The following is a 27,735-nucleotide window of genomic DNA, read 5'->3' on the forward strand; positions in this document are numbered from 1 at the left end:
CCGCAGGTAAGTGACCTGCAGAGCTCATAACATGTGTTACCTTGACAGAAAGTCCCGTTTCCTTTGAAGCCGGCAGCACAGATACACTGAGGGCCGGACGAGCCGGTCACACAGCTATAAAACCAGATTAAAGTTTTAACAGGAAGCATAAATCCTCCAGCGTCCTGCACGCAGAGTAACGGTTAAACTTGTGCAGACTTACTTTGCACTGCCGTGGCATCTCACCGAGCCGCACTGCTCGTCAGCTTTGGCTTCGATCTCTGCAACGACACGGATGCAGCTCAGCACAAATGACAAAAACAGTATTTCTAAAAATGATCTCACAAATGAGATTTTGTTGTTCTAAATCACAGCGTTCACTTTTCTCTACATTCAGCCTTACTTTGGTCACAGTGGACTCCCCTCCAGTCCACGTCACATTCGCAGGTCCCATCACCCTTCAGTCCCTCGTTACACTGTCCGTTCTTGCATTCGCACTCTGAGCAGACAACACGTGACGATGAAGGTGAGGATGAAGATGACAGATCATGTGCTGACTAATGAAACGTACTGAACCTTGGTCACAGTGGACTCCGTATTTGCCGCTCTGGCAGGTTTCACAGGCGGTCCCGTTGAAGCCTTCGTTACACCGACACACTCCGGTCCCGTTTGTCCCGTCCACACACACTCCATTATCGAAGCAGGGCCGACCCTTTGGACCGGGGCATGCCTCGCAGTGCTCCCCGAAAAACCCTGCACAGCACCTCCGCTCCTGAAAGCACGGAAGAGTTCTAGTGTGCCACACTGCCGAGGATGCTTACCCTGAAATGAGCAGGAAACGTACGATCTTCTTCTGGAGGCAGGTGGCTCTGCAGCCGACTCTCGGGAGCCACTCGCCCTCAAACGTGCGGGTGAACATGCACTTTCTCGTCCTCCTCACCGATTTCTGCACAGAGCAAAACACCAACTTCTTACTTTGACTTTAGCTTCTCATGGACCAGGCTGTGCATCTGAGCTGAGTATTAATTTCAGCATTTTCTACAACGCATGTTTCAAGAAAATATTTACACAGTATAACCAGTTATCCGCGTGAAGCGATAGAGCAGTGAAAATAAAACTCTTCATTTCAGTTCACCTAACTTACAAAATGTAGTGAAGTAGATTCTGGGGTAGGATTTTACACGATGTCCACAAACGCACCACTAACATCCACACCTTCCCAGTTGACAATTAGCAGGCTTATAAGAAACAGCTGCGCTTCACTACCAGAAGGAGGCATTTGGCAGTCTTGTCCATCCAAGGTGGCTGAGAGCATTAGGCAGTTGAGCACTGCAGATCTCTCAAGGAAAGCCACTCAGTTTAGTATTGCCCTGTGGTAAGTGGGACTCTTGTGTTCATCATAACGTGGCATATAGTAGGGTGGACTTTGACAACTGTTTCCCTCTTTTGTTGCAGGTTTGCACTATACTGCTGCTGTCTTGTCATGCTGTTTTGTTTGTTATGTGATGCTTTTATAATGAACAGTACTTTGGGGTGTATTTGTTTTATGTAGATCTTTTATTAATGTGTGTTACGTTTTATGCTTTGTTTTATTGCTTTAGTAGAGGTGCGGCCGCTTGCTGAGGGGCTAGGCACGTGAGGTGGAATCCCCTTCCCGACGCATGCGAGTGTACACCGGGCATAGGTAGATTGCACCGTTTAGTGTGAGTGACAGTGAGGTCTGGAGTGAAGTTACACGGGTGAGTAATTGGTGGCACCCTTGGGCACTCCTCCCCGTAGGTTGCCTCAAGTGGCCGGTCGCCACTATTTTTAGTTATTCTTTTATCATGCTGTGATTGTTTTAGGGTAGCATCGTGGTAGGGAGTCTGGTCATTTTAATCATCGTTTGTTAAAGTGTTTCAATGAACTATTTTGCCGTCTCAACCCTGCTACCCTAGGTGCCTTCCTGATTTTATAGTTATGTTTTTAGTAGTTCCTCTTAATAAATTTTGATTTGTAAACTTCCTTTGTCTCACCTCTGCCGTTAATAACGAGTCTGTGGGCTTTGGTAGCCAGTGCAACACGTACATTGGCTAGAGAAATCTTTCCTGGGGTGTAACGCCCTCCCCCAGGTGGCGTTGTCAATATCTTAGTTACCGTCCCCGGTTATTCCTCTATCGCGACACCACAAAAAGAAAAACATTTTTACGCTCCATTGAATAAAACGCTGGTTTATTTTTGAAGATGTCAAATTCGATATGAAATACAACTAAATGATACCAGTTTTCCCACAGCTGTTAAAGAGCAATTTACTTTTCAGCACAATTATACTTAAAATACGTTTTGTTTTTTAATGTTACTTTAGTACTGTCACAGTAAACTGAAAGAAATTCAATCTGTAACTGGCACAAGAGCACAAACAGTAAAGTGGTCAGTGATCACTGGGAGGTCATGAAATTACTTTAGTGGAATACCATGAAGTCCTCTCTAGATCTTCTCCTACTTGTTAGTCTTGTAAAGTCGGACAAACTGAACGTAATTCTTTTGACTTTGGGGAGAATTTTCCATCTTTCATAACTTAAAATCGAATCATCTGCAAACAGATTTTCTGTAGTAGCTGCCTTTATCCGATTCTAGTTTGGTATAAAAGTTTGTTTAGAGAGCCTGGTGGTTTAAAAAGGTCTAAGCTTTGACAGATTAACGATGATCAGAAAAAGTCCGAAAACTTACATCTGGGATGGTGTCATTGGGGCAGATCTTGTTTTGGTGGAATAAGCAGTCGACACAGTTCCCCTTTGGAGCAGAAAGAAAACGTTGATATTTATCATGCGATTGTTTCTCCATTCATTCAACTGGATTGGAGGCGCTGAAGTATCTGCAGGACTTAACTGGTGGCTGAGGACCTTACCATGACTTTTGTGTACGTGAGATCATCGCAGCGATTTCTGTTGATCTGAAGAACAGCTGACAGACCGTGGATCACTCCTTTACCGCTCAGGATGTCAGAGGAGTTCATCTGAGCATCATTCACAAACAGCTGCATGAGGAAAACACAGGTCAGGTGGTTTGTATCGTGTTGTTTAGACTGTCATGCGATCAGATGCAACAGAATCAATATTTCATGATGAGACCTTTCCGTCTCGTGGGAAAATGCCGAGCTGGAAGGAAAACCCAAGCATCGTCTCTCTGTAACCTCCGAGCTGAAGGTCTGTTTTTAACAGACGCTGCGATGCCACCACGTGGTAACGAGTGGTCTTCACATCCTGTTCAGTGACAAAATAAAAGCACAACTAATTTGAAGGAAGTAAATAAATAAACCCGAGGACGAGGTCAAAGTCTTTAATTACAGAGTTTAGTTCTATATTTACCATCTGCTTTAAATGTCGAATGAAATAACAGAACTGAGTGTTGCCCACTTAATCCATTTTAAAATATGTAAAAATTTCAACAATGTCAGCAGTGAGTAAAAAGACTAATCGGGTCAAATACAAACTTTTTGATTCAGCTTCAAATGAAAACGCAGACAAACTGAAGCCTAAATTGTATACCAGGGCAGTGGCTGCCATTTTCTTCAGGTACTCAGTGACGGCGGCGTCTGTCGGAGCAAAGATGGTGAATTCGTCAGCCTGTTCGATATCATTGGTCAGGTTATAATCCTAAACAAAAAGCCAGAGAAAGCACAACATGTAAGGAAACATTGAACATTTAAGCATGGTGTGAGCGTGTTTGAGAGGTCGTACGATGAGATACGATCTGAAGAGTGAGAACTCCGGCCTGAGAGCGAGCGTGGCCAGCAGACCTTCACTCAGTGTTCTGTCGGGAACCAAAACCTTTATTTAAAAAAAAAAAAAAAAGGCTGAAATCGGTAATGGGTACAAAAAAACTTGCTGGGTGTTGTTTTTGTAGTATTTCTTTTTACCTTATCGATTAAATGGATCAGTCCGTTTGTAGCAGCAACGTTTGACGTGCCGATGAGAGCTCCACCAACAGAAGTGATCTGCACAAACACAACCATTTTATTTTTTAAGTAAAATTAGAGAAAAGCACCAAGTTTACAGCCATATACTGAAAGTGGACGAAAGTCCACATTTTTATTCTGGGACTCCACTCAAGTATGCTCACATGATTCAGTCCAAACTTTTTTTTTTTTTTTTTTTTTTTTTTTTTTTTTAGAGCAATATTTTGGCTCACAGATTATACATTTATGTGCCTGATACCAGATAAGGTTATTTTAACAACCTGTAACTTTATAAGCATTTGACAGAACATCAGAAAGATGAGAGCCAGCCAAAAGGCAGTTAGATCAGCCCGAGGATGAGCAGCGATGGCCGTGTGGAGTTTATGTGAAACACCTGAGCTGCACGGGCTCATTGAAAGATCAAAATTCTCTCTGTATGCAGAAATCCTCACACAGAAAGCGTTACCTCATCGTTTGTAGAAACACGAAGTGTTGTTCCCAGAAGGGACGTCACAGACGACATGTTCCAGAGGCTAGATAAGGGGTAGTCACCAGCGATCATGTGATTTCTGTCAGAAGGGGACAGATCGCAGCACAGCTGTTACATATATTCATATAAAAGCCCCAAAATAAAATGATGTCACTTTAAATCCTGCGGAGCTGTAACCTGATGAGACTCGGCAGGTTTCCCCTCAACGTCCAGAAGTTTTTGTCTTCTGAGGACATTTTGCTGATGGCTGCTGAGGATGGAACCAGGAGGGTGAGGTTCTGATCCAACAGAGACGGAGACAGATCCGAATCCTAACAGAGCGTATGAACACAAACACAATCTTTGCTCAGGTTGGTATTAAAAATAGCTGCTGGTACATGAAAGACCACAGGGGAAGTCAGTCTTGTAAACTGCATGGTTATTAAAAAATGAAGCATGGTGGCACGAACCGATAACCCCCACAGTGTGAGCTTAACATTGCTAAGAGTATTCATAAATGTATAATTTTTCTGTACCCATATTTATGTGCTCTAATTGGGTTTTCATGTGGTATGAATGAATATCAGTGAATATGATACACTGTGTTTACAGTGGCATAATTACGGTGCCTAGTCTGCATGTGAAGCATGTGCTAAACGTGTGAGTTAGTTTGTGATATACTGCACGTTTCATTTATTGTATAATAATCAAAGTGATGACAATCTGCACATAATGCATCTGTAAAACGTGACATACTCACAGTCATCCATGTGAAGAAGTCTGAGGCCTCAGGCAGGATGCTGAGCTCCTGAAATCACCAGGAAACAAAGTCAGCTGGAAGCAAAGACACGATCCTGCCGACTGAACCTGGCCATCACTCACCTGTTCAACTGTACCGTAACACACGTGTCCATTTCCAACATATCCTTCATCGCAGACACACGTCCACTGAGAGGACAGCAGGAGACAGCTGGCCTGCACACACAAACAGTTAAACAGGGACACGGTCACCGAGGGCCTAGCTTCGGTCATTTTTATCAGTACAAGACAGACATCATGCACAAGACGTCTTTTACTTTGAAAAAATTAAAGGAATTCAGTGAAGCTCTGCAGAGCCTCTGATTGGCTCTGAGGAACGATGATTGGCTGGTTTAGTTACTAGGAGTGAATCTACAGACCAGTTTGACCAGGTATGGTCAAATTGAAGATATAGTTAAAGGAGTCAAATCTGGCTTTGACACCCTGATCACAGCGCTGCAGGCAAATGACATCAAAGCAAAAGACCTGTTTTATGTTGCTGTTGGTATGACCCATAATGATTTTAGCAGAAAAGATGCTTTCAGTGGATTTGCTTGGTTTTTGCTACTCACAAAGTAGTGACAGCCTCCGTCTGCAGTCACACACTGGTTCACAGGTTCACAGTCCTGCCCGCTGCCCTGGTAACCGGCCTTACAGGTGCAGTCACTCTGAACAGGAGCAGATAACAACAGGACATTACTGCTGCGGAGACAGCTTCACTCTTTGGTGCTGGTGGACCAGATCACAAATCACTTCTGATGATACTGCCTAAAGGCGGCATGTATAATGTAAACAGAATTGATCTTAGCACAGAGCCCTGTGGAACTTCATAATTAATCTTAGTGTGTGAAGAGGACTCTCCATTTACATGAACAAACTGGAGTCTATCAGAGAGGTATGATACGAACCACTGCAGCACCGTACCTGTAACACCTACAGCATGCTCTAGTCGCTCTAATAGAATATTATGATCAACAGTATTGAACACTCCATTGAGGTCTAGCAGGACAAAATTCCAGTCTGAAGTGGGCACCCCACTTTTTTCTGAGGAACCATGAACCATGGGCTCAGAATTAGAGGTGCCAGATCTTTACAGAAGATAAGATAAGATAAGATAACCTTTATTAGTCCCACACGTGGGAAATTTGTTTTGTCACAGCAGGAAGTGGACAGTGCAAAAGTTATGACGCAAAAATTAGAAGGCAAATAAAGCTGACAGAACCACATCATCTACAAAAGGAAGCAGCAAGATCCTGAGACTAACAAACTGCCACGTGGCAAACATTAACTGAATAAATAGTTCCATTTATTGAAACTGCAAAATTGGGTGCTTTTGACTGGGGGGTTCCCAAAAACAATGATGTGACATCATTAAGAACAAACTGACCGACAACGTGTTAAAAAACTGAGATAAAAGAAATATTCCCCCCGAGGTCCGCACGGCCCCAGTTTAAATAGGCCAGTGTAAGTTTGAATAATCAACCACATTTCAGGATTCACATTTTCTGGCCCTCTCATGTTTTAATAATACTGCACTCCTTACTGCCACCCTAAGGACGGACTGAAGTGGTGCATTCCCAGGGTAAGAGCACATTAATGAGATAAACCATCCGTCAGTGACATCTCCACATTCACGTCTCAGCTGATATCAGTGTCCTTACCTGTCCGGGTCCCACATAGACACAGGTGGCGTTGGGGTGGCAGCCGCCTCTGTCAGGACTGTTGCAGTTGTTGATTGGTTGACACTCATCCCCATCCTCCCTCCATCCAGTCAGACACTGACAGACGTGAGTCCCAGGGCCTGTCTTTATACATTTAGCCTGCAAGGGGCAGAATGCAGCACGGGCAGCAGTGAGGAAACAGACTGCGTTTTTTACAGTTACACTATAAAAACTGGAGACTTACGTTCAGGCTGCAGCCACCTCGGTGGGGTGGAGCACACGGGTCAGATGCCACACAGGTGATCCCATCACCTTGGAAACCAGTTTTACAAATACACCTAAAATAAGACACAGTACAGAATAATGTGTGGTACGAGATAACTGTTCACTACAGACGTCTGACTCAGGGTTAAAGCTCAGACTCCATCCAGGTAAACTCACTTGACTGTTCCCTGGCTGAAGTCACAGTCAGCATGTGCGTGGCAAAACTGAGCCTGAGCGCCGCAGGCGGCCGTCTGTCGATCACACAAAGGACCGGTGTAACCCTGCTGACACGAGTCCACTTTACACCGACCGTCTGAATCCGGACGGTTATCACACTGCCCGTGGATACAGGGGCAGGCTGAGGATAGACAAGTACATCATCTTTACATCATGTCTGCCTGTGTGACGTCACAAAGTATGAGTCAGACTTACTTCTGTCACAGTTTGGTCCATATTTGTTGGAGGAGGAACAGTACTGACAGCGTGAGCCGCTGAAGTTCGGTTCACAGCTGCATGTTCCATTTCTTGAAACCCCCTCCGAACACTGAAAAGCACAAAACACACTTTAGGTTCCTCCTCCATAAACCAAACACCTCACTTTCCCTGCAAACACTGAAACATTTCAGTTTTCTTCCGTCACCGCTGGACTGCAAACAGGAAAAAGTCTGTTCAAAGAACAGAAAGCACTAAAGCTTCTTCCAAATAAAGTAATTAAGGAATTATGGGAATGTCTGACCTGCCCGTGTCCAGAGCAGGGCGTCTGGTATCCACCTGGACATGGTCTGCAGTCTGGACCGTAGAAACCTTTACAGCACGCTGGAATCTGAACGGATATACACGAGGTTATTCTGACGGCCTCTACAAAGTTACATCTTCTAGGCTTCAGTGTCTTTCTGTTCCAACATGAAGTAAACTGCCCGATTTTACTAAAGTGTGTACCGTGACCGTTGAGTTGCAGTGTGCAGAGCAGCCTTTCACTGGGACTTTAACAGATGGGTTGCCCTTGGTGAAAATATAAGAACATCCAAATGTGGAAGAGCCCTGGATAAAGACAGCATAATCATATTTTAAATCAGCTCAAAGTAAGAAAGGGAAGTGAATAAATATCCAGATGCTTCACAGTGAGTTCAGTCTTACTGTAAAAACTCCAGAAGAGCATTGGGTCATTATTAGCTTTGAACACGCGACACATTCACCCTGAAAAACACATGAGTTGATCAAATATCTCAAACACACTCAAAGGGCTTCAGTGTTTTAGGGCGGGCTCAAAGGTGAAGGGGCAGAATCTCGCAGTGTCCTCGTGTTTCTGTTCCTGGGATAAAGTCACCTCACTGATCAAATACATTTACTCATCCAATGGAGGCAGAGTCCAACAGTGTAGCATGGTGTGATGATCCAACTATGTGAGCTCCATGAGCTCAGTGCCTTTTGTTTTCACACTGAGCCTCATACGCTGCACATATACATTTAGGGTCAATCGATCATGTCATTAGACGTTAAACTCACCATGATGATTTTAGTCTCTGTGATGTCACATCTACTGGGCAACACAGGTTCGATGGAGGGCGGAGTCAAAACTCCATCCATCACATAAAGACGTCCATTTTTTGCCTCCACAGCTGCCTCCAACACGGCTGCACCATTAACCAAGATCTGGCCCTGAAACAGTGAAACGACGACCGGACAGAAATCCTGAGCTCATGTTGAAAGTGTGGAAAACAGTCTTACTAAAATGCGGATAATAGGAGTGAATTCAACTTTTCTTTAGATGATGAAGGTTTGACACAGAAACCAGGAGCTGATGTTCAGTCAGCTTTAAGTCACACGGCTGTATTCCTTACAGGATCCATGGTGAATATTTACTGATTACACTCATTTCTCCAGAAAATGATTACAGAAATAAAAACGCTGCACTTTTAGGGATTTTTGTTATCTGGATTGTATTTTAAACTCTATTAATAATATTAATAAACTCTATTAATGTCAAGATTTCAAATGTTCAAGTTGAAAGTGAAATAAATTTCAGCAATATTTAAAAAGATCTGCAAGCTTATTAAAGAGACTAAATCTGCATGAACAGCACTAACACACACACACAGAAAGGATATTGGAACAATAATGTCAGTATTATAGCATACTTAGAACCAAACACTTTCCACCCTCCTTTGTTATTTTATAAGATTCATGATATTATTTAAGTATTCAACAGTGACTGTGACAGAGATTTGGGGTGATGTTGGGGGTTACAGATGGTGGAAATCCACACTTACATTTTCCATCACGGTGATTGTCAGAACCTGATTGGCCATTGTCACGTATCTTGGGGTTGACACAGCATTGTAGATCTCCAGCTGCATAACAGGGAGATAAAAAAAAACTGTCAGAGGGAACAAACGTGAATTATTAACGAGTCAGCGGACTGTCGCTCTCACCGCAGTGGCCGGAATAATGTGGTTCCTGAGAAACTCCAGCAGTTTGCTGTGACCCTGAGGATTCAGAACCAATCGTCTGGTGAATTATTCATGACAGACTACAAATTTGTCAGTTTTTGTGTTCATCCTTACGTCAGGGCTCATGAGATACTTCAGGTGTTCTTCTATCATTGCATCAAATGCTGCAGTGGTGGGTGCAAGCACAGTGATTGGTCCCGGCTGGTCCAGCAAAGATGCCAGAGGAGTTTTCTGCCGTGAGCACAAATTGTCCAGTTTGATCAATTTAGAAACTTAAGAACCAGGTCCTCATGCACCCGAATGTGTTACTAAGATAAATGCTCATGCACCGTGTTTGAGGTGGGATTCAGGCAACTCTCGGTCCTGACTCTGCTAATATTTACACATTTCTTCCTGCAGCATGAACATCAGAGACGTCTAATCCTGCAGGACCACAAATCAGTGCAATATTTCCTATTTAATCTGTGTTCAGAACCTAAAACTGATCATAGAAATATCACACTCCAAACATCTTCTGTGTCAGTGTTGACACAAAGCCCTGATCCAGTGTAATAATGTAATGATCCCATCCTCTGGTGGGCAGGAATGTGACTGGGACATTGGGACATGCAATAAAATGTCTTCCAGTGTTCAACTTGTTATTGACTCAATACAGGAAGTTACAGGATGTGATTAACTTCTAAACTGAGAATAAAAAAGTTGGCGTCTGCATGTATTCATGGCCTGATGTTCCTGCTATTGAAGAAAAGAAGTCTATACCTGTAATAAACTGGTGAAAGTCTGAAACTTGCCGTAGTCAGAAACGATCTTCATCAGGTTCTCCTGTGGAACAACAAAGTGTTCATGTAATGAGATGAATGGAGACATAATGAACAGGTTTATCTTTGCTGAGCACATTTACACCCAAACTAAAATCTTTCAGTCTTGCCACCTCAGTGTTGCTTTCTACGATGGGAGGCACGCTTTCCATCAGCCTATTGATGATATGGATGATCCCATTAGATGCAACAACATTAGACTGGATGATTACACCTTTCTTCCTGCCGCCATGGATACGGATTTTGGTTTGAGCGTCCTGGAATGAAACCAGAGGAAGATCTGACAATACAAAATTCTATCAAAGCCATTGGAGGCTTACCACTTTAACATTTGGAAGTGTGAAGACCGTAACAGTTTCACATGTTATCAAAAGTCTCTGAAGTACTTAAGACTGGACTTGGTGTCCACTGTGTGCATCACTTATTTGATTATAAATCTTAATTCATTCTTACAATAAACAGATGTAAGCCAAGTCTGTGAATGCTCTATTTATTGTCATCTTTATTGTGTTTCCAAGGGTTTAAAAACAGGATTCAGTCAAGTTATTTGTTTAATTGCTTAGGGAAAGGGTCTGAGTTTGGGTCTCGGTCAGGTTCTAGTTCGGGTTCTGGGTTAGCATTTTGCTTTGGGTTGGTTTGTTTCTTATGTGAAAAAACAAGTCATCACTCACTTTCCTCAAATTGTTTCAAATCTTTTTTATATTTCCTAATTTTTTTGCTTCGTGCCCTGACATGTTTACACTTCATGTTGTATCAATCTGCTGGTGATGAAGCCTCTCACCCCCTCTGATGTGTCCGTCTCTGCTGATTTTCCCGTCAGTGTGTAGAAGACATCAGTTTTCTTCAGTGTGTCAAACTGCATCATCCCAGCGACCAGATGCATCTTACACAGGTATGTAGCTTTGGACCTGTCCGCTATCAGAGTCCTCACCTAGTAAGAGGAGTAAAGGCAGATGTTTGAATCCTGACTGAACCCGTTTTGATTGAATTGTGTTTTTTCCTCTGGAGCTCAAAGAACGATGAGCTCCCAAAACAAAGCCAGGGTGTGAAAGAAACATAAAAGTGGCTCTAAAGTTAAAAGGAAGCTAAAACTAGCTGCTGATAAAAGTGGATCAGTTTATTTGAAGGGATTCGTACCGGCGTTCCCTTGAAGCCTTTATTTATCGGGATGAAAACGGTGAACGGACCCAAATTCTGCAGCGGCCACGACAAAGATCCTGCAAAACACACACAAACACAATCATCAACATTAGTTCTTTTCATGTGAGACGACTTCATTGACCATCTGTAAAATGTCTCACTACACAGATCGCATCTGAATACCTCCAAAAAACAAGTTGTGCATCAGCTGACGACTTGTCATTGCCAATAAAGCGGAGCAGTAATTGAGCATCGCTCCTATGTTTTACCATGGGATACGTCGGTTATGTCATGTGTTCTGGAGAATAAACAGAGCAGGATCGAACAGGAAGGCTACTTTAGGGGCGACCGTGCAGAACCCAGATTAAACATTTTAAAACTCACTTATAAAAAAAAGTCCTGGATGTGGTAAATAAAAGTGCTTAAAGGAGAAACTTGAAATAATTTTTCTGGATCAGTTTAATTTTTATGAATGCTAGTTTATTTACTGAGTTTTATTTAATATATCTGTCACTGGGCAGGTCACACCAGAACACCGTAGGCCAGAGGGAAAAGCTTACATGTGTCCCTGCACAGAGAGCTAAAGCTGAGGAAGTGAAAGTTTTCTGCTTTTTATGGACCAAATCACCTCAAACTGAATCCACATACCAAACAGAGTGATGGCATTGCTCAGCTGACCCGTCCACTGGCCTCCTGGTTCTGTGTTCAGGTCATTCAGACGCTCCATGATGTTCCCAATGCAGACTTTACCATTACCAATGTAGCCCTGGAGACAGGCGCACCTGAGGGACAGAGCAGCAAGTGACGGCTCAGTTCTGCAGCTCTGCTACTTGCTGCCTGCAGATTCAGGTATTGGTCCATGCAGACATTCAGTAAAGTAAAGTGACTGACTCAACTTGTCCAGGTCCCACGGTGCTGCAGTTGGCGTTCCGGTGGCAGGAATCAGGTGTGCAGGAGTTCTTTAGGCTGCAGCCACCGCCCGACAGAGTGTCAAACCCAGAGAGGCACTCACAGTGGGACTGAACAGAGCACAGAGCACAGCAGATTCAGAGGTCACTGACAAGGTCATCTGACAGCAAGCCGCTGCCCCCTGTGGGCCACAGCTCGTTACACACATGATGTGAAAGGTCAGCCAAAATGTTTTACCCTGCCCGGTCCATCGTACACACAGCGGGCAGACTCAGCGGCGCAGCCGCCACGATCGGTCTGACACGGGTCAATGGCCATGCAGACCCGCCCGTCCCCGCTGTAGCCCTCATTGCAGGTACACAGGTGCTGGTTTGGTCCAGTGTGGACACAGGAGGCCTGAGCGTGACACACCCGCTGCAGACACGGATTTATGGCTGAGAAAGACAAAGTGACAAAGTGAGAAAGACAAAGCTGGAGCACACAGAGACTCAAAGACTGTGACATTTACACTGACCACAGACGGGAGAGAGAACTAGAGGTGTGAGAGAGAGAGAGAGAGAGCACCAAGGGGGTACATATAAGCTCACATAAACACTTGGCTCCTGCTCTCTGGTAGCCGGGTAGACACTGGCACACTAACTGCCCCGTCAGAGCTTCTTCAATACAGCGAGAGTTCTGCTGACAGCTGAGAGCTGCACACTCTGGTAACTCTGAAACACAATACAGGTGTTAGCACAGGTGACAGGGTGCAGGCAAATGCAGAAACTGTATAGGTAACAGGAAACAGGAAAAGATAAGCTGACATGTTACCAAATCAGGAGAAGGACCAGACAACACAGCGGGACACCTGCTGCAGGTGGAGTTACCTGTGAATGTAAAGGTACCAGCAGGAGGACTGACCTTGGTCACAGTTGGGACCCGTGTATCCAGAGAAACAGGTGCATCGGCCGTCGCCCACTATTCCAGAAGCACAGAGGCCGTGGACACAGGAGCAGACTGCAAACAGTGTAAACAGAATTACGGTGGGTCAGAGGTTCCTGAGAACTCAGTGCATCTGTCACAGCTGGAGATGATGTTACCTGAGCTACAGGTGGGGCTGTACCGTCCAGGTGCACAGTCCTCACAGGCAGTTCCTGCAAAGCCCTCCTGGACACACACACACACACACACACACACACACACACACACACACACACACACACACAATTAAAAACAATGATAAACAGGATGTGACATCATGGGTAAACTTTAAGAGAGCCGTGGTTCTGGCCTGTAGAGAGACAGATTTGTAATGCAAACAGTTTGCTGCTGGGTCCTGTTACAGGAACCTGTATACCGATGTATTTTTCAAAGGTGGAGGGGTTCTGCTTTTACGGTCATTAATTATTTAAACCTTTCAGCCAACCACCGATGCAACACACACATTTATGGGGTTTGATTATTCACAGGGTTCTTGGGTTCCTGTAACAGTCTGAGATCTAAGGTTCTAAAGGGCTCTAGAATCTAGAAGCTCTGAGGTCATTTACTGTTGGTTCTGTGGACAGTGAGTGTTGTTCAAGGTTCTAATATTATGCCTTCTTTATGACAATAAACCCAGATATATGATTACGTCCTAAATATACATTTATATGGACACAAACTCACGCGAAGACTGCAGATTACAGTGATTGTGTCAGTCTGCTTTCACGTTATTGTAGTTTGTTTTATTTTTTGGTTTGTCTGTGTTCCAATCAGCTTTGCTTTCTCACTCCAATTTACCTGCAAATCAGCTGATTTTTGTCACCAGGTGTGTGACGTGATGTGAGAGCAGGTGTGTGAGGTGACACTGTCTTTCATTGTTCTTGTAACAGCGAAAATAAACATCTATTCTATGAGAGCAGGTGTGTGAGAGCAGGAGTGTGATGTACAGTTAGAGCAGGTGTGTAAGGTGAGAACAGGTGTGTGAGGTCACCTGGCAGCTGCAGGTCCCATTCCCTCCCAGTCCAGCGGAGCAGATGCCTCTGCCGCTGCAGGGTCTGGCGGCCTGGTCAGGACACTCTGAAAGAGAACGGGCACATGGTGTGAACAGGAAGCTGACGCTTCATGATTGTGGAGCGCTGCTGTTGTGTTTTCTATGAGGAAACAGACCCCCCCCCCACACACACACACACACACACACACACACACACTTCCTGCCATCCTCCTTCATGTCATCACATCACCATCATCTGTTTCCCTTCCCCTCTTCCGCTCACAGAACAAATAACCACCACAGCATCACAGGATAGCATCGCAGGAAGCACGGATACCAGGATCGTTCATTCCTGGGTGTTTTTTTTCCTCTTTGAAAGTTATGAAGAAATCCTTCTTATATTTTTAAGTATTTGAACATGTGCCTGTATTATTTTATTATTACTTTGATGCTAAGTCAGTTTATGGCAGCGTCACTTAGGACCGGAAGGTCGGAGCTGGACCAGAGAAATGATCAACAGTTCATAATGAAAATAACTTCTGTTTGATACCAAACATTTGAAAGTGAACATAGTTTTAAAAAAAAATCTGTTTTCACATGACTGCACAGCGATGACCATCAAATATATACTGGTTCTCATACTCAGGAGACATTTTACTTGTTATAATTAAGTATTTTTTATGATATTACTCATACTTTCACATGAGTATCAGGACTTTTACTTTTAAAGGTACTTTTACGTAACAACGACTTCCTCCACTTGTTGGAGGATTGCTTTGGGGTTTTCTGTGAAAACTTTGTAAGAGTTTCAGTGATTTTTTTTTCTTTTTTGCGTTTCTAGTGGCAGAGTCTTCAGTGAAGGTGGAGCTGGGGGTGGATGGAGGACAAGCAAAGTCCTAGAAGACCCCAGGTTCAGGTGTGTCAGCTCTCAGGAGCAGAAAAAACTGAGCATTACTTTTCTGCTTTGAACAGATAAAGCAGGCATGAGACGCATGGGGGGGGGGGGGGGGGGGGGTGTCCACTGAGTAAGCAGATTCCAGTCCTGCTGACAGCGTCTGACCAGAGGAAATGGGGAGGAAGTTTCTGGTTCCTGCAGGACGATCTGGTTCCTACAGAACTGAAAATGTGACACAAGTCACCTGGAAGCCAGAGCTCAGTTTCTTTAGACCACCGAGAAGTCTTGTAGTGAATTTCTGGACAGACCGAGTGTGCTGCTGCTAGCATGCTATGACCAATGAGTGAATACAAAAATTATCACAGTCACAAATTTACATTTTAAACTTCTTTAAATTTAAACGTATTGAATTAAATGTAGCACATGGACCAAAGCGCCCGTCCACCCTCACATCACCCTTACAGAAGCTGCTCGGCTGTGAAGTCTCTGTGCTGATGTTAACGCTGGAGGAGGTTTGAAGCTCAGCAGCTCCTGAGTCAGCAGGACTTTTACACTCACAACTTTTACGCACTCGATGGCACCGCTCTGTAACTTCGCATGCTCCTTTACTTCTTGTCTGAGCCGCTGAGGCGCCTGAAAGCTGAAGAAAGTTCACAGCCTGCCTCACAGCAACATCCACACCTGCTCTCTCTCACACATTTGTAAAGGCAGACTGCGTTGCGGTGCTGGACTTTACACACCTGTGGTAACAGGATCATTTTTCCATTCTTTAATACAATAGACTCCCCACTACAAATGTTAGGCCTGTTATTTTGCAGCCTTTTAACATTATATGTGGTAAACGGACTGATTCTTGTACAGCACCTTTCTACTATGAGCACTCAAATCACTTTATACAACATGCTTCTCACACATTCATACAGCCTCTTTTGAATATAACATAATGATTAAATAAAAGCTTTTTGGCTCTTTGAGGACGAGCTGGTGTGTCGGTACTGACCGATGCAGTCGGGGCCCCAGTAACCTGGACAGCAGCTCTTTATTTCCACCTCCTTGTAGCACTCGAAGGAGCAGCCACTGAGGGGCAGCTTCATGCTGGGAGTGTTGATGTAGTACCTGCAGAACAGACAGACAGACTGGAGGTAAAGTGGCTGCTGATGTTGGGATCCAGGACAGCAAGGCTCTCTCCTCTTAGAGGTGGAGGTGGGTGAGGGAGGGGAGGGGTCCTTATATAGCCTGATTCAGACGGAGAGGCTGCTCTGTGGCTCAGTGTGATACGCAGAAGGACTGTTTTGAACCCTGACTCGACAGCAGAACTGTTAACTGTAAATTCAATAGAAAATTATTAAAGAGGTGATGTGGAGATCTTTTAAAGTTTCTTGTGTGAGTTGTGATGTTTGATGTGAAATTGTGGAGGTATTTGAATTTGTGCAAAGAAGCTAATCACAGTTTATTGTTTCAACCATCAGTTGAACCACAATAAGGACTTTGAGTGGACCTGTGCTATGTGGTGCTCACTTGCAGTCCTGGGCGTTGGATCTGGGCGTGGGTTTGAATCCTGATGGGCATGGGATCAGCTGGCTGATGGTGCAGGAGTGGCACATCGTGCGAGTGCGGAGCACTGTCGAGTTGGAGCAAAAGTTCTGAAAAAAAAAGAAAAGAAAAGTGTCTTTCATCAATGTCTACGCTGTGTGAGTGAAACTGTGCTGGCAGTGTGTGGCTGCAGCTCTTAGCAGGACGATTTCCAACCAATCAGGAGCTCAGTGCTCCACACACTGTCAGCGTGCAGGTAAACTAGAAGGTAGCAGTGTGGAAAAGTTCAACTCATCACTTTGTAAAACTATTAAACCTCCTCCTCTGGACCTGAAAACCAAAGACTGCTGCTGGTGGCTCGACTGGAACAGGAAGTAAGTGTAATAACTGTAATAGCAGCTGTGGTTATCTGCTCCATCAGCTCCACCCAGGAAACGGTCAAAGGAGGCAAACAGGACACGGAGTTCCTGGGCCGATGATGACTTCCTGTTACAGCCTGCAGGTTCAGATGGGAATCAGCTGCTGACAGATAAACTGGTTCCTTTTTGCCTTTGCTCGGTGACAGTTGCTTGTCAGCGGGCTCTGGCTGTTGAGATAACCTCTGATGTGATTCCCGCTCAGTTTCCAGTATCAGCTTATCTAAACACGCGGCTTCCACTAATCGATCCGCTCTGTGTCATCTCTATAAGTCGCCAACTTCACTGAAGTTCAACAGTCATCGCATTGCTGCACAGCTATTCCTGTGTGGGCGGAGCTTTAGTCTTTGGCATGTGCGGCTTCTTCCTGCAGTCTCTGCTGTGTTTCTTTGTTTGCAGCTCTGCAGACCTGAGCAGGCTGCTGCAGGTACCTCATACTCCAGCTGTTGGCTGCACCAGCACATATCAGACTGAAGATCTGTTTATACAGAGCACATAATACTACACAGTACTGCCTGTAACCATGGCAACATTCTGCTTGAGTACCCCACACTAGTTATTTCTCACATTGTTTATGTGAATGTAAAGCTTCTTGAATGAGGGTTGGGGCTATTCCCACTGCGTCCACACTCTCAGGTGACTCCCCCTCCCCAGAAAGTGAACGTCAGAGCAAATGATGTGAGCAGTGCTTCAGTCTGCAGCTCATAATATTTCAGTCAGAGAACACATCGCTATGTAAGATATCAGAAAACCAGAAGTTATCACAGATGAAGCTTCAAACAGGACAGCACAACTAAAATAAATGGAGCTCTTTCTGAGCTGATGTGAGGAAGGGCTCTCAGATTCATCTACTCAAAGTTTCACAGAGACGCTGACGCACGACAACCAGTGTCCAAACTTTTACATCCTGAAGCTCATGTAGATTTTTACATCTGAACCGCCGAGTTCAGTTTTTGAGTTTGAAGCTGAACGAACTCCATGAATAAAAACAGGCGGACGAGCTTACCTGTGCAGCAGCTGACATCTTCAGCTCACTCATCATCATCATCATCAGAGAGACACACAGCAGCCGGACGCTCTGCAGGACCTCCATCTCTTCTGCCCTCCAACTTATCCCCGCCAACTCTTTTCAGCTCCTGCGCCTCTGAGCCGCCTCCTCCTCCTTTATCATCCCTCATGTGTTTCCTGAAAAACCAAACTCAAAGGAAACTGCCGAGTCCGAGGTACACACTGACCCATACATGCACACACACACACACACACACACACACACACACACACACACACACACACACACACACACACACACAAAATCAACACTCTGTGTGTCTGTGTTTCAGACCTTAAAAACAGAGACAGACACACACACACACACACACACACATACACAGAGACACACAGATACACTCCCACATACACAAACACATATACAGAAACACACTCACACACAAACACACCGGCGCACGCACACACACACACACATACACAGTTCAGTTGGTCTCAGGTTGCCATAATCGTCACTCCTGCGTTGACCTCACACCGACGGCAGTGCCGCGGTCGACATGCTCGCTATAAAGTTTCTGTGTGTATGAATGTGTGAATGTGAACACGCAGGAATGCAGATGTTTGATTTCTGAGGAGAAGCTGAGGGCAGCAGATGATCACACACAGGAGCCTGGGTGTGACCCCTGACCCTGTGGGCCCCTGGATCTGTGCCTGGCATACCCTGTTCAGTAATGTGCAGTAAGAATGGCAGGAAATCCTGGAGTGTAAATAAGAACATGTTTTCACTTTTTCCCCAAATCTTTCTGCCTCATCATCACACACTGCTGATAACACACACTCCTGTCTTTGTGAGGACCCTCTCTGACTCAGCAACATGCAACGAGACCGCGGCCTCAACCCAAACCTGAACCCTGCAACTATGCCTGAAGGTTTGAAGGCCTGAATATAAGAATAATGAATAAGTACAAAGTTTAAATAGTTTATCTGAGGTACACACGATCAGTCCTTGCTGTGCTACTCGAACAAAATGAACTCCATGTTGGATTCAGTCAGAACTGAAATTGGTCAGGAGAAAGTTCACTGAGCTCAGAGATCAGCTGAGCAGGACGATCATTTTTTTGATGTTACAGACGTTACACCCCTCATTTACACTCTGGGAATGCACAGATCCTAAAACTCAGGGCACTGTGGTGTCTGTCTGTTGCAGAGTCCAGCCTTACTGCATCCATGTGCTGATGATCAATGCACTGATTAACTGATCGTCATCGTCGGTCTGAGCTCCTCTACCAAAGGACACATTTTAGCAGTTTGAAGGTGTGGTCCATTCAGGCGTTTATGTTACAGTAAATTATTTACAGGGTTAGACTGATCAAAAAAATAAAAAACTACATTCCAAGAGCTACATCTCAGACTCTACAGGCTTCAGTTAGCAGGTTAAAGGTTAGAGTTCATGACAGCATGGTTAGAAAAAGGCAGAACAGGAATGGCTGTTCAGAGGGGCTGGAGGAGAAAGCCTCTTCTCAGTAAGAGGACATAACAGCAGGGATCGGGTTTGTAAAGCTGCATCTGAACAAAGACTTCAGGAACAACATCCTTTGACAGATGAGACCAAATGTAGATGTTTGTCCATCACGCACAGCAAACAGCTTGGATCAAGTGTCAGCACGGTGGAGAAGGGATGATGATCTAAGTGCACCTTGAACTTCTTTTGTGGTTCTTCAGTGTGAGGCCATCTGTCCCACAGATAAAGTTGGGACCAACCTGGGTCATCAGCAGGACAAAGATCCAAGCACAGCAGCAAATTTGCAACTGAACGGCTGAAACAGAAAAGAATCGAGCTGCTGCAGAGCTCAGAGAGCTGTGCACAGTTCAGATCAGTTTGAATGTTTCTCAAATTGTTTCTACGGTCTGATGTTTCATCAGCTGTTCTTTTGTTCCTGCTGTTTAAACTGTCAAATGAAAGAAGTGATGGATGCGTTCATCACCAACTGACAGACAGGATACTTTCTCCTAACTTTATTTAAACACATCCATGTGAACAAAGCTGTGCAGGCTTAATATGTTTTATATGCTTGTTATATTTACATCTTTCTGATGTCTTTAATCATTCTTTTATTCAAAAATCAAAAAGAAGACTCTTCTTGGGTGAGGTGGAGGCAGAATAGGCAGGGCCTTCTGTGATCAGATGTAATGAAGTACTTTTACTCTACATCATCAGCTGCCTGTACAGCTATACTGCTGTACTTCCAGCTGGAATGTAGTATTTCCTGTTTCTGGATTATTCACAAGGTTTCCTTCTTTCAGGATGCCTTTTTGGGAATGTTTCTGGAATATCTTGTGAGGAGTTTTATGGTTTGTTAAAGACAAACTGAACCAAATCTCCTCTAACATTTTCTCTACCAGGCATTTTATTTTTTATTAGTCAAAGTATAATAAACCGTATTTGTGTGGAACCTTTAAACAGACTCACAGCTTTTTGTTCTGTTGTTTTCATGTTTTTGTTAATAAAGTTTGCCAACAGAAATTGAACAAGGAACTCTTCACGTCCACATTTACGGGATCATTTCACCTTCTGATGTCAGTTTGATTCTTTTTGGACAGAAATTATAAAAATATGATTCCATACCAAATAATCAACTTTTAAAAATTATTTACACATAAATATCTTTATTTTAAAATATGAAATCAGTCTGTGGGCTGCAGAACTGGTGAGACTGATCAGGAGTCCATCTGGTGTGCTTCAGTCATTTAGATCTTCAGATTGAGTGTGCAGCAGCACTGATCCTCCTCCTGGTGGCACTCTGAATGCTTCAGAAACATCACGTTGGAGAAGTCTGTCCAGTCTGAAACATTTAAACGTTCAGGCAGTAAAGTCCTGTCCTGGGTCTGCTGCTCACAGGTGAACATGAAACAGCTCACACAGGAGGCATGCAGGAGGCTGTCACGTGGCTCACCTGGATCTTTCCACATGGAGCAGCAGCTCCGCTCTGAGCTCCTCACCACATCGACAGGTAAACTTAAGGCTTCACCTTCACTGCTCGGCCCTCAGGCAGCTGCTCACCCATTTCTTCTGTGACTCTTCTGCAGGTTTACTCTAATGGTGATGTTATCAAGAGAGAAGGTGAAGCTGTGCCATGTGCTGCTGTAAATGTACCAAGTACTGCTGACCTCAGATTGGTCCAAGGAGGATCTGTCTTCACCTGAGAGGTTCAGTCCTTCTTATGTTTACACTCTTTCAGATCCAGATGTCCAATTTGTCTCTTCCCACAAATCCTTCTTTTATTCCAGGTGTTCTTCTATTACCAGGTATCATGCTGAGGTGAATGAAGGTAAGCTACGTGTTCCACGTGTTTCTGTTTCCAGGTGTGTTACTTACAGGTGTGCATGTCGTTCATGCTCTCGCAGCGCCTGCAATGGACGTAGCAGCACCACACAAACTTGCACTCGCAGCGCTGGACGTGTCTGACCACGTGTGTGTTGTATCCTCTGCCGCAGCACAGCAGGTTACAGCTGTCCGGCCCCGTGGATGTCCGGTTGCACCGGCGCCCTCTGGTGCCCGCGATGCCCCGCCGCCTGTCCTCCAGACAGTAGTTTGGAGACTTGTTGAGGAAGATGAGCTGGTGTTTGTCCACATGGTCCTTCCACTTCATCTTCCTCTTGGATCGCTCCGTCACCTGCACGCTGTGCTCGTATCTGTCCTTCAGATACGTCCCGACCCGCTGAAACGGCGCCATCGTCCTCCAGCATGTCTTCACCGCGCAGGAGCCAGAAACACCGTGACAACGACAGTCTGTGGACATCGTCCTGTTGATCGCCTGCAGGATGCAAACAGGAAGTTAATCACACCTTGGACCTTTAGACTTTCAGCTTTAGTTTGAGTCGTCGACGTTCACCTGTCGCCCGGCCTCGCTGTTGTGCTGGTTCATGGTGCTCAGCGTGTAGCTGCTGCGGCTCGTCGACATGTTCTTCAAGGTGTGGTCCATGAACTTGCGACTGAACCACGTCCCGTACTGGATGTGATCTGAGCAGCCGCCCCAGTGCCAGCCCTCTGCTGCTGAGCCGCCGCCCCGCAGCCGAGCATCGCAGCCGCACTCCGTCATGTTGCCCTGGCTGCAGGAGCGCGTGATGGCATGGACGAGCCCTGCTGCCATCACCGCATAGATGAACGCTGTCTCTTTGGTTCCTGCAGTGACAGAATGGGCAGACATGACACTTATTTCAGGAGGTTTCATGAGGTATACTTTCATCGTCTCAGATGCTTCTTTGCTCATTGGTTAACTATCTTCACCTGATTCAGAGTACCCCTCAGAAATGAAGGCAGAACCACTCTGTACTGGTCACACTCCAGCTGCTTTTATCTTTCAGTCCAAAACTAAAAGCAGTCAGTGTTAGCACACAGGCAAAGTCCTGTCAGTTAAAATTCACTGGCTATCTAATAATTTAATATATAATTAATAGATTTTATATTTAAAAGTGTATTAAAATAAAATATTTAAAGTCTGTGTAAATGTTTTAATATTTATGCTTATTTTAATTTCATATCATCACTTCACATACATTTTCATCAGAAGAAGAAAATGGATGGATATATGGATGGAGGGTTTTTCAGACTGAGGTGCAGTCTCTGTGAGTTTCACAGTCTGTAGTCTCTGTAAAGTCTCATATTCAGACGCGCTGTCTGAAGTATTCTGGTCACATTGAGGAAGTGAAGAAATCATTTATTGCTAAGACTGGTATTGGTGCTAAAGGGAGCGCTGCCCTCTACAGGCAGAGACAGGAACTGCAGAAAAAGATTTAAACGATTTCTGAAACCTGAATTTTCTGCTTTGAAGTCTGAAAATTTAACTGAAGGAGAAAATTTCTCTCTTTGATGAATTTAATTTACAAGTCATTGAATGAAATGAGGTCATGTGACTACATTATGGGTTTATGTGCACTCTGACCATCACAGATATACATAAGTTTGTTAACCAGTGTTTTTCCTCAGACTGTAAAAGCTGATTTTACTCTCAGCGGCCTCTGACCTCTCACACTGTGACCCTTGATGGTGTTACTGAATGCCTTGTTGTTGTAAAAATTCCTACTCTATTTACCCTTTTCCTCACTCTGCCTCACCTAACCAGACTTATTTTGTTTCCTCTTTTACTGTCTCTCGACTGGTTGGCTCTGGAGTTTGTCCCCTAATTAAACTCACCTGGCGCACATTATACAAAAATCGAATCTATTCTCAGAGAAGCTGAGCTAACACACGCCTGAGTGGAAAAAAATACATGGTTTCAGTCAGATTCATTTCAGCCAATCAGAAGCAAGCTAAAACGGCCACTGTTCAGTAGGATTCTGTGGCTGCTTTTGGAGAGCTTTGGAACAAATAAAGTTTCAGTGAGCAGTGGTGGTCAAGTTACTTAAAAACAGTAATTAGTTACTTCTCCAAATCACTTTATTTCTCCGAATCCCTTTACTTTAGTGATTACTTATTTTCAAAAGTAATTAGTTACTTTATTACTTAGTTACTTTTTAAAAACATGATAAACAACCTGAATATGTAATAAAGCAATAGACCTTTCAGCCTAATTCTATTTTTTTCTGCATAATCCATCATATAATATTGAAAATTCTCTTTTTAAAACTTGTTTTATTAGTTTTAATCTTTTAACTTTATGCACATTTCATCAAGCAAAAACTAAATTATATTCAACTGTCTCTGACTAGAAGAATTTCTTTTTACATTTAAACCAGATTTGAAAACCAGATTTAAACCAATCTGCATATTCCAGCATATAAAATAAATTATTTTTTGTGTTTACAATCACTCTTTCAAATAAATGCAAGTTAAACACAGCAAAAAATGAATAAAATCGAAGATTCAGCATCACTTAGCCCTGTCGCTCTTAAATCTTATTTTCACCAGTTTCGCAGGAGTGGGGCCGTCGCAGGTTTTCCCAGTGCTGCAGCGGTCATGTCAATGGGGAGGATCTGGGGATTTCTCTGTGAATTTCACATTCCTGTGGCAGCGTGCTGGGTGCTTGCTATGATTTGTAGTTTAATTTTTTGCTGTAGAAAGAAGTTTTTTTCACACCCAGAGTGTACAGCAGACACTTCTTACAGAATCAAACTCAAAGTAAGGTAAGTACTTCCAAGCTTTAAACACCGCACGGTCGCACTCTCTCCCGCACTGTTGATCTGCACACGTCTGTTGCTGCCACGGACGTCGCATGCTATTACGTCACTGTCATAAGACACTGACAAACAAAATCAGGGTTTAGTAACCCAGTAATACAGCCAGTGGCGGTCCTAGCCTGTTTGGCGCCCCGGGCGAACACCCCCCCCCCCCCCCCCCCACACACACACACAAAACATATTAAGGATTGTACATTAACATAAAACTGTTGTCGGAACCACACTGAATTTCGCCATAGAAACACACACATGAAGAGAGAGAGAGTATGCATAGTATGCAAACAGCTACCAAGCAGCCATCATAATTCGTCATACAATGAGAACAGGATGAATCAACAACTGACAATGACTAATTAATATTAAAATCTGTAACATAATGTATTGTTTGGAGTTTAGTCTGTTACTGTTACTATTTTTACCATTTCTTCTTGGAGCAACTGTAACGCACATAATTTCCTTAGGGAGTAATAAAGTATTCTGATTCTGATTGTTTCAGGATGACCTGCCATATCCAATGACACGTCTGCTTACCTGCATCTTTTGCTCGTTTCTCCTCCTCTTCTTTTCTCTTTTTCTAAACTGAGCACCTGATGACTTTGAACTTTTCTTGTCCATCTTACGTTGGCTTTAATTTTGCACTCCAGTATGAACACAAATCCCCCAACTCGAGGATCACCACAACATGATCTAACACACCTACACCTTAGTTCACAGATTCACTTTGTCTAGGGTTTATTTCTGGGATTTCACACAACCCAGGATTCAAATCATGAATACATAATGGGCTTGGATTTACATCATTATGAATGAAATGTGCACTATTTGGAAGCAGCCGGCCCCTCCCTTTTCGACGGGTTGTGTGTGAGACTTTAAATCATCAAACTAATTTATAAATTTTAAATTGTTATTGATCCCTTTACCCCTGGTCCTAAAGTGTATATTTATTTTCTTACTCTTCTTATATTTATTGTTTGTTTACTTGCACTGCTGTAACTGGAGCCTCGTCGTCTCGTCTCTCTATATACTGGCCTGTATGTAGCGGAGATGACAATAAAGTTTACTTTGACTTCAGCAGCGAGCAGGCGCACCGAGGAAAAACATCGGTGCAAATTATAAGTCTGTATTATAATGTCTGGTGTTTTCGTGTTTGTTGGTTTGTTTTTGTTTTGTTTTATTCTGCGAGTTGGTTATTAGATGCTGCTCCAGCCAGTCAGTGAATCCCCCGCCGCCCCGCCCTCTCCTCCCTGTGCCGCAAGCAGCAGGCGCACCTCGCAAACGGAGGGCGCCCTTACTCCCAGCAAATGGGCGATAGAAAACCGATCGGTGCCTATGCCATTCCCAATATGCGCTGGCTGATGTGGGGGCAGCATGAGTACGAGCAATTTTTTATTTTTATTTTTTTGCCGATGCCCCTGATGCCGCCCCCCACCACGATGTCGCCCGTGTCGCCCGTATTAAAAACCGCTACTGAATACAGCGTTCTTACGGGAAAGTAACACTAATCTAATTGCATTTTTACAATAGTAATCCTTTACTATAATCATTACTTGAAAAAAGTAATCGGAACGCGCGTAACTGCCCATCTCTGTCGATGAGTGAAGCCTGTATTTGCTCCATGACGGTCCTGCTTCACCTGAGCAGTCACGCGTCCAGGTGAATCAGAGGGAGGAGTCCCCACCCCAGTTAAGTGATCTTACTCACCGCTCGTGAGCTCGTGCCCGAACACGGGCACCTTCTGATTGGTGGAACAGTTCCAGCGCTCCTGCCTGAACTGTCTCTGACACTCGGCCACCCCGAGGCGCGCGCCCTCCCGGACTCCCGGCAGCAGGATGGACTTCCTGCTGCACAGCTCGCGCTGCCGGGGGCTCAGAGACAGGTTGGAACACCCCAGCTTCTCCACCAACCCCGGTGACGTCACACCGAGCCACCTGTCGACAGAAATCAGCAAAACTTTATTTAAAATAAGGAAAAGTTCAGACAGCACACCTCTGATTTATTTATTTATTACCTGTCCATCCTGCACAGGTGTGAAGTGAAGCACTAACTCTGACGTCACGTTGTGCAGCGTTCCTGGCTGCGGGGTTGCTTATCATACAGCGTAACATCTAAATGAACGCTTGTATGTACCTGAGATGTTCCGTTATTCGGGCCGAAATCGATAAGAAACTTCGAGAGTGTGCTTATATGAAACGTGTAAATACTTGCTGTATTTATACTAAAATAAAACACATATTAGAGAAAGTGGTCGCTGTGTATGTGTGCCCCCCATCTGATTTCCGAGCCCAACCCCCCCGGCTCGGCGCTCATCTGCGCCTTTTATCAGGCTCTTGGCGTAGAGCAGGTCTCTTGCGCGCGTGCGCTGCTGCTGCGGATTAGAAACGGTCTGTGCACGCGCAAAATTCGGATTCTTGGACATTACCGTGGAAAATCCGCGCTTCATCTCCATAAACGTCTTCACGCATGACTCTGACGGCTCCGTGCCAGCGCGCGCTTTGGCACGAGACAGCTGAAGAAAACTTTTGGGCTTTTATTTAGCGTGTGTGTGTGTGTGTGTGTGTGTGTGTGTGTGTGTGTGTGTGTGTGTGTGTGTGTGTGTGTGTGTTTTGTAACATACTTACATCCAGCTGCCCCTGCAGCACAGCGGGCACACGCACACCAGCAGCAGACTCAGAGCGTTCATGTGTCGTACTCCGCAGTTCCGCGCCTCCATCCCTGCTCAGCTCCGCATGCTGACAGCGACCCGGCCCGGAGCAGGCTCCTGAATCCCGCTGAAGGAGTCCTTTCGCTACTGTGCTTTCCTCGATCTGCAGGAGAGGAGAAGCACCTTGGACCAGTCCCAGTCCCGGACGGTTCTCATTGGACCAACTCAGGACTCAGCAGCTGACGTCAGAGCTGGGCTATAACTGGCTGGATGGGTGAGAGGCTTCATGATAAAAAAAAACTTCGTGCTGACATCTGATCCCCGAAAAGCAAATAAACGACGGAACACAGTAGAAAAAAAAATCTAAAAGTGGCTGATTTTTGAATGAGGTTTGGTGAAAACATTTTAGTTATATAAAAATAAAACTTTAAAAGATTAAAACTGAAACGATTTTGTGAACTTAGAAAGCAAACCAAAATGCAAAAACGATACGGAGGAAATATGCTTTTAATATCTGAGATCAGATTTCATTACAACTGATGAGAAAACGTGTTTGCTGAGAGTCACTGCTTTCAGAAAGTTCAGAGTTTATATTGTAGTGCCTGTACTTAATAAAGATTAAAACTAACTAATAACACCGAAACTATTAAAAACGAAACATTTTTGAAATAATGAAAACTAAAGGAGTAAAT

At 44.4% G+C, this 27,735-nt stretch overlaps 2 protein-coding genes across 2 annotated transcripts in view; both read right to left on the bottom strand.

Annotated features, from left to right (window-relative positions):
- The window catches only part of stab2 (stabilin 2), a 35,950-nt gene extending 17,627 nt beyond the window's left edge, over nucleotides 1-18,323 (bottom strand). Inside the window, exons 1-41 of the mRNA XM_085436104.1 lie at nucleotides 18,227-18,323; nucleotides 16,790-16,914; nucleotides 16,272-16,387; nucleotides 14,377-14,462; nucleotides 13,505-13,571; nucleotides 13,326-13,421; nucleotides 13,013-13,135; nucleotides 12,663-12,859; nucleotides 12,408-12,535; nucleotides 12,165-12,298; nucleotides 11,514-11,593; nucleotides 11,158-11,307; nucleotides 10,490-10,633; nucleotides 10,318-10,380; nucleotides 9,673-9,789; nucleotides 9,541-9,594; nucleotides 9,379-9,459; nucleotides 8,615-8,767; nucleotides 8,246-8,305; nucleotides 8,048-8,149; nucleotides 7,845-7,931; nucleotides 7,541-7,652; nucleotides 7,286-7,466; nucleotides 7,089-7,182; nucleotides 6,845-7,003; nucleotides 5,756-5,851; nucleotides 5,268-5,360; nucleotides 5,146-5,193; nucleotides 4,584-4,717; nucleotides 4,383-4,485; nucleotides 3,878-3,955; nucleotides 3,699-3,788; nucleotides 3,507-3,614; nucleotides 3,090-3,221; nucleotides 2,867-2,995; nucleotides 2,689-2,751; nucleotides 824-925; nucleotides 556-751; nucleotides 383-478; nucleotides 203-260; nucleotides 41-114 (exon numbers count right to left, since the gene is read on the bottom strand). Coding sequence (XP_085292230.1) covers nucleotides 41-114; nucleotides 203-260; nucleotides 383-478; nucleotides 556-751; nucleotides 824-925; nucleotides 2,689-2,751; nucleotides 2,867-2,995; nucleotides 3,090-3,221; nucleotides 3,507-3,614; nucleotides 3,699-3,788; nucleotides 3,878-3,955; nucleotides 4,383-4,485; nucleotides 4,584-4,717; nucleotides 5,146-5,193; nucleotides 5,268-5,360; nucleotides 5,756-5,851; nucleotides 6,845-7,003; nucleotides 7,089-7,182; nucleotides 7,286-7,466; nucleotides 7,541-7,652; nucleotides 7,845-7,931; nucleotides 8,048-8,149; nucleotides 8,246-8,305; nucleotides 8,615-8,767; nucleotides 9,379-9,459; nucleotides 9,541-9,594; nucleotides 9,673-9,789; nucleotides 10,318-10,380; nucleotides 10,490-10,633; nucleotides 11,158-11,307; nucleotides 11,514-11,593; nucleotides 12,165-12,298; nucleotides 12,408-12,535; nucleotides 12,663-12,859; nucleotides 13,013-13,135; nucleotides 13,326-13,421; nucleotides 13,505-13,571; nucleotides 14,377-14,462; nucleotides 16,272-16,387; nucleotides 16,790-16,914; nucleotides 18,227-18,313 — 4,396 coding nt within the window. The 5' untranslated portion in view covers nucleotides 18,314-18,323. The remainder of the gene's footprint in view (nucleotides 1-40; nucleotides 115-202; nucleotides 261-382; nucleotides 479-555; nucleotides 752-823; nucleotides 926-2,688; nucleotides 2,752-2,866; nucleotides 2,996-3,089; nucleotides 3,222-3,506; nucleotides 3,615-3,698; nucleotides 3,789-3,877; nucleotides 3,956-4,382; nucleotides 4,486-4,583; nucleotides 4,718-5,145; nucleotides 5,194-5,267; nucleotides 5,361-5,755; nucleotides 5,852-6,844; nucleotides 7,004-7,088; nucleotides 7,183-7,285; nucleotides 7,467-7,540; nucleotides 7,653-7,844; nucleotides 7,932-8,047; nucleotides 8,150-8,245; nucleotides 8,306-8,614; nucleotides 8,768-9,378; nucleotides 9,460-9,540; nucleotides 9,595-9,672; nucleotides 9,790-10,317; nucleotides 10,381-10,489; nucleotides 10,634-11,157; nucleotides 11,308-11,513; nucleotides 11,594-12,164; nucleotides 12,299-12,407; nucleotides 12,536-12,662; nucleotides 12,860-13,012; nucleotides 13,136-13,325; nucleotides 13,422-13,504; nucleotides 13,572-14,376; nucleotides 14,463-16,271; nucleotides 16,388-16,789; nucleotides 16,915-18,226) is intronic.
- A 2,287-nt stretch (nucleotides 18,324-20,610) lies between these two features.
- On the bottom strand, nucleotides 20,611-27,171 carry wnt16 (wingless-type MMTV integration site family, member 16). Its single transcript, XM_085436920.1, has 4 exons — nucleotides 27,021-27,171; nucleotides 26,104-26,330; nucleotides 22,119-22,408; nucleotides 20,611-22,040 (listed from the first exon to the last, which is right to left on the bottom strand). Exons 1-4 carry the CDS (start codon nucleotides 27,110-27,112, stop codon nucleotides 21,594-21,596), a joined length of 1,056 nt encoding a protein of 351 aa, XP_085293046.1. The 5' UTR covers nucleotides 27,113-27,171; the 3' UTR covers nucleotides 20,611-21,593.
- Nucleotides 27,172-27,735: the final 564 nt, after the last annotated feature.

Source organism: Copadichromis virginalis, linkage group LG17 (genome assembly GCF_057382275.1).
Source record: "Copadichromis virginalis isolate Kocher_CV1m ecotype Utaka linkage group LG17, C_Virginalis_male_GT1.1, whole genome shotgun sequence".
Lineage (NCBI taxonomy): Eukaryota > Metazoa > Chordata > Actinopteri > Cichliformes > Cichlidae > Copadichromis > Copadichromis virginalis.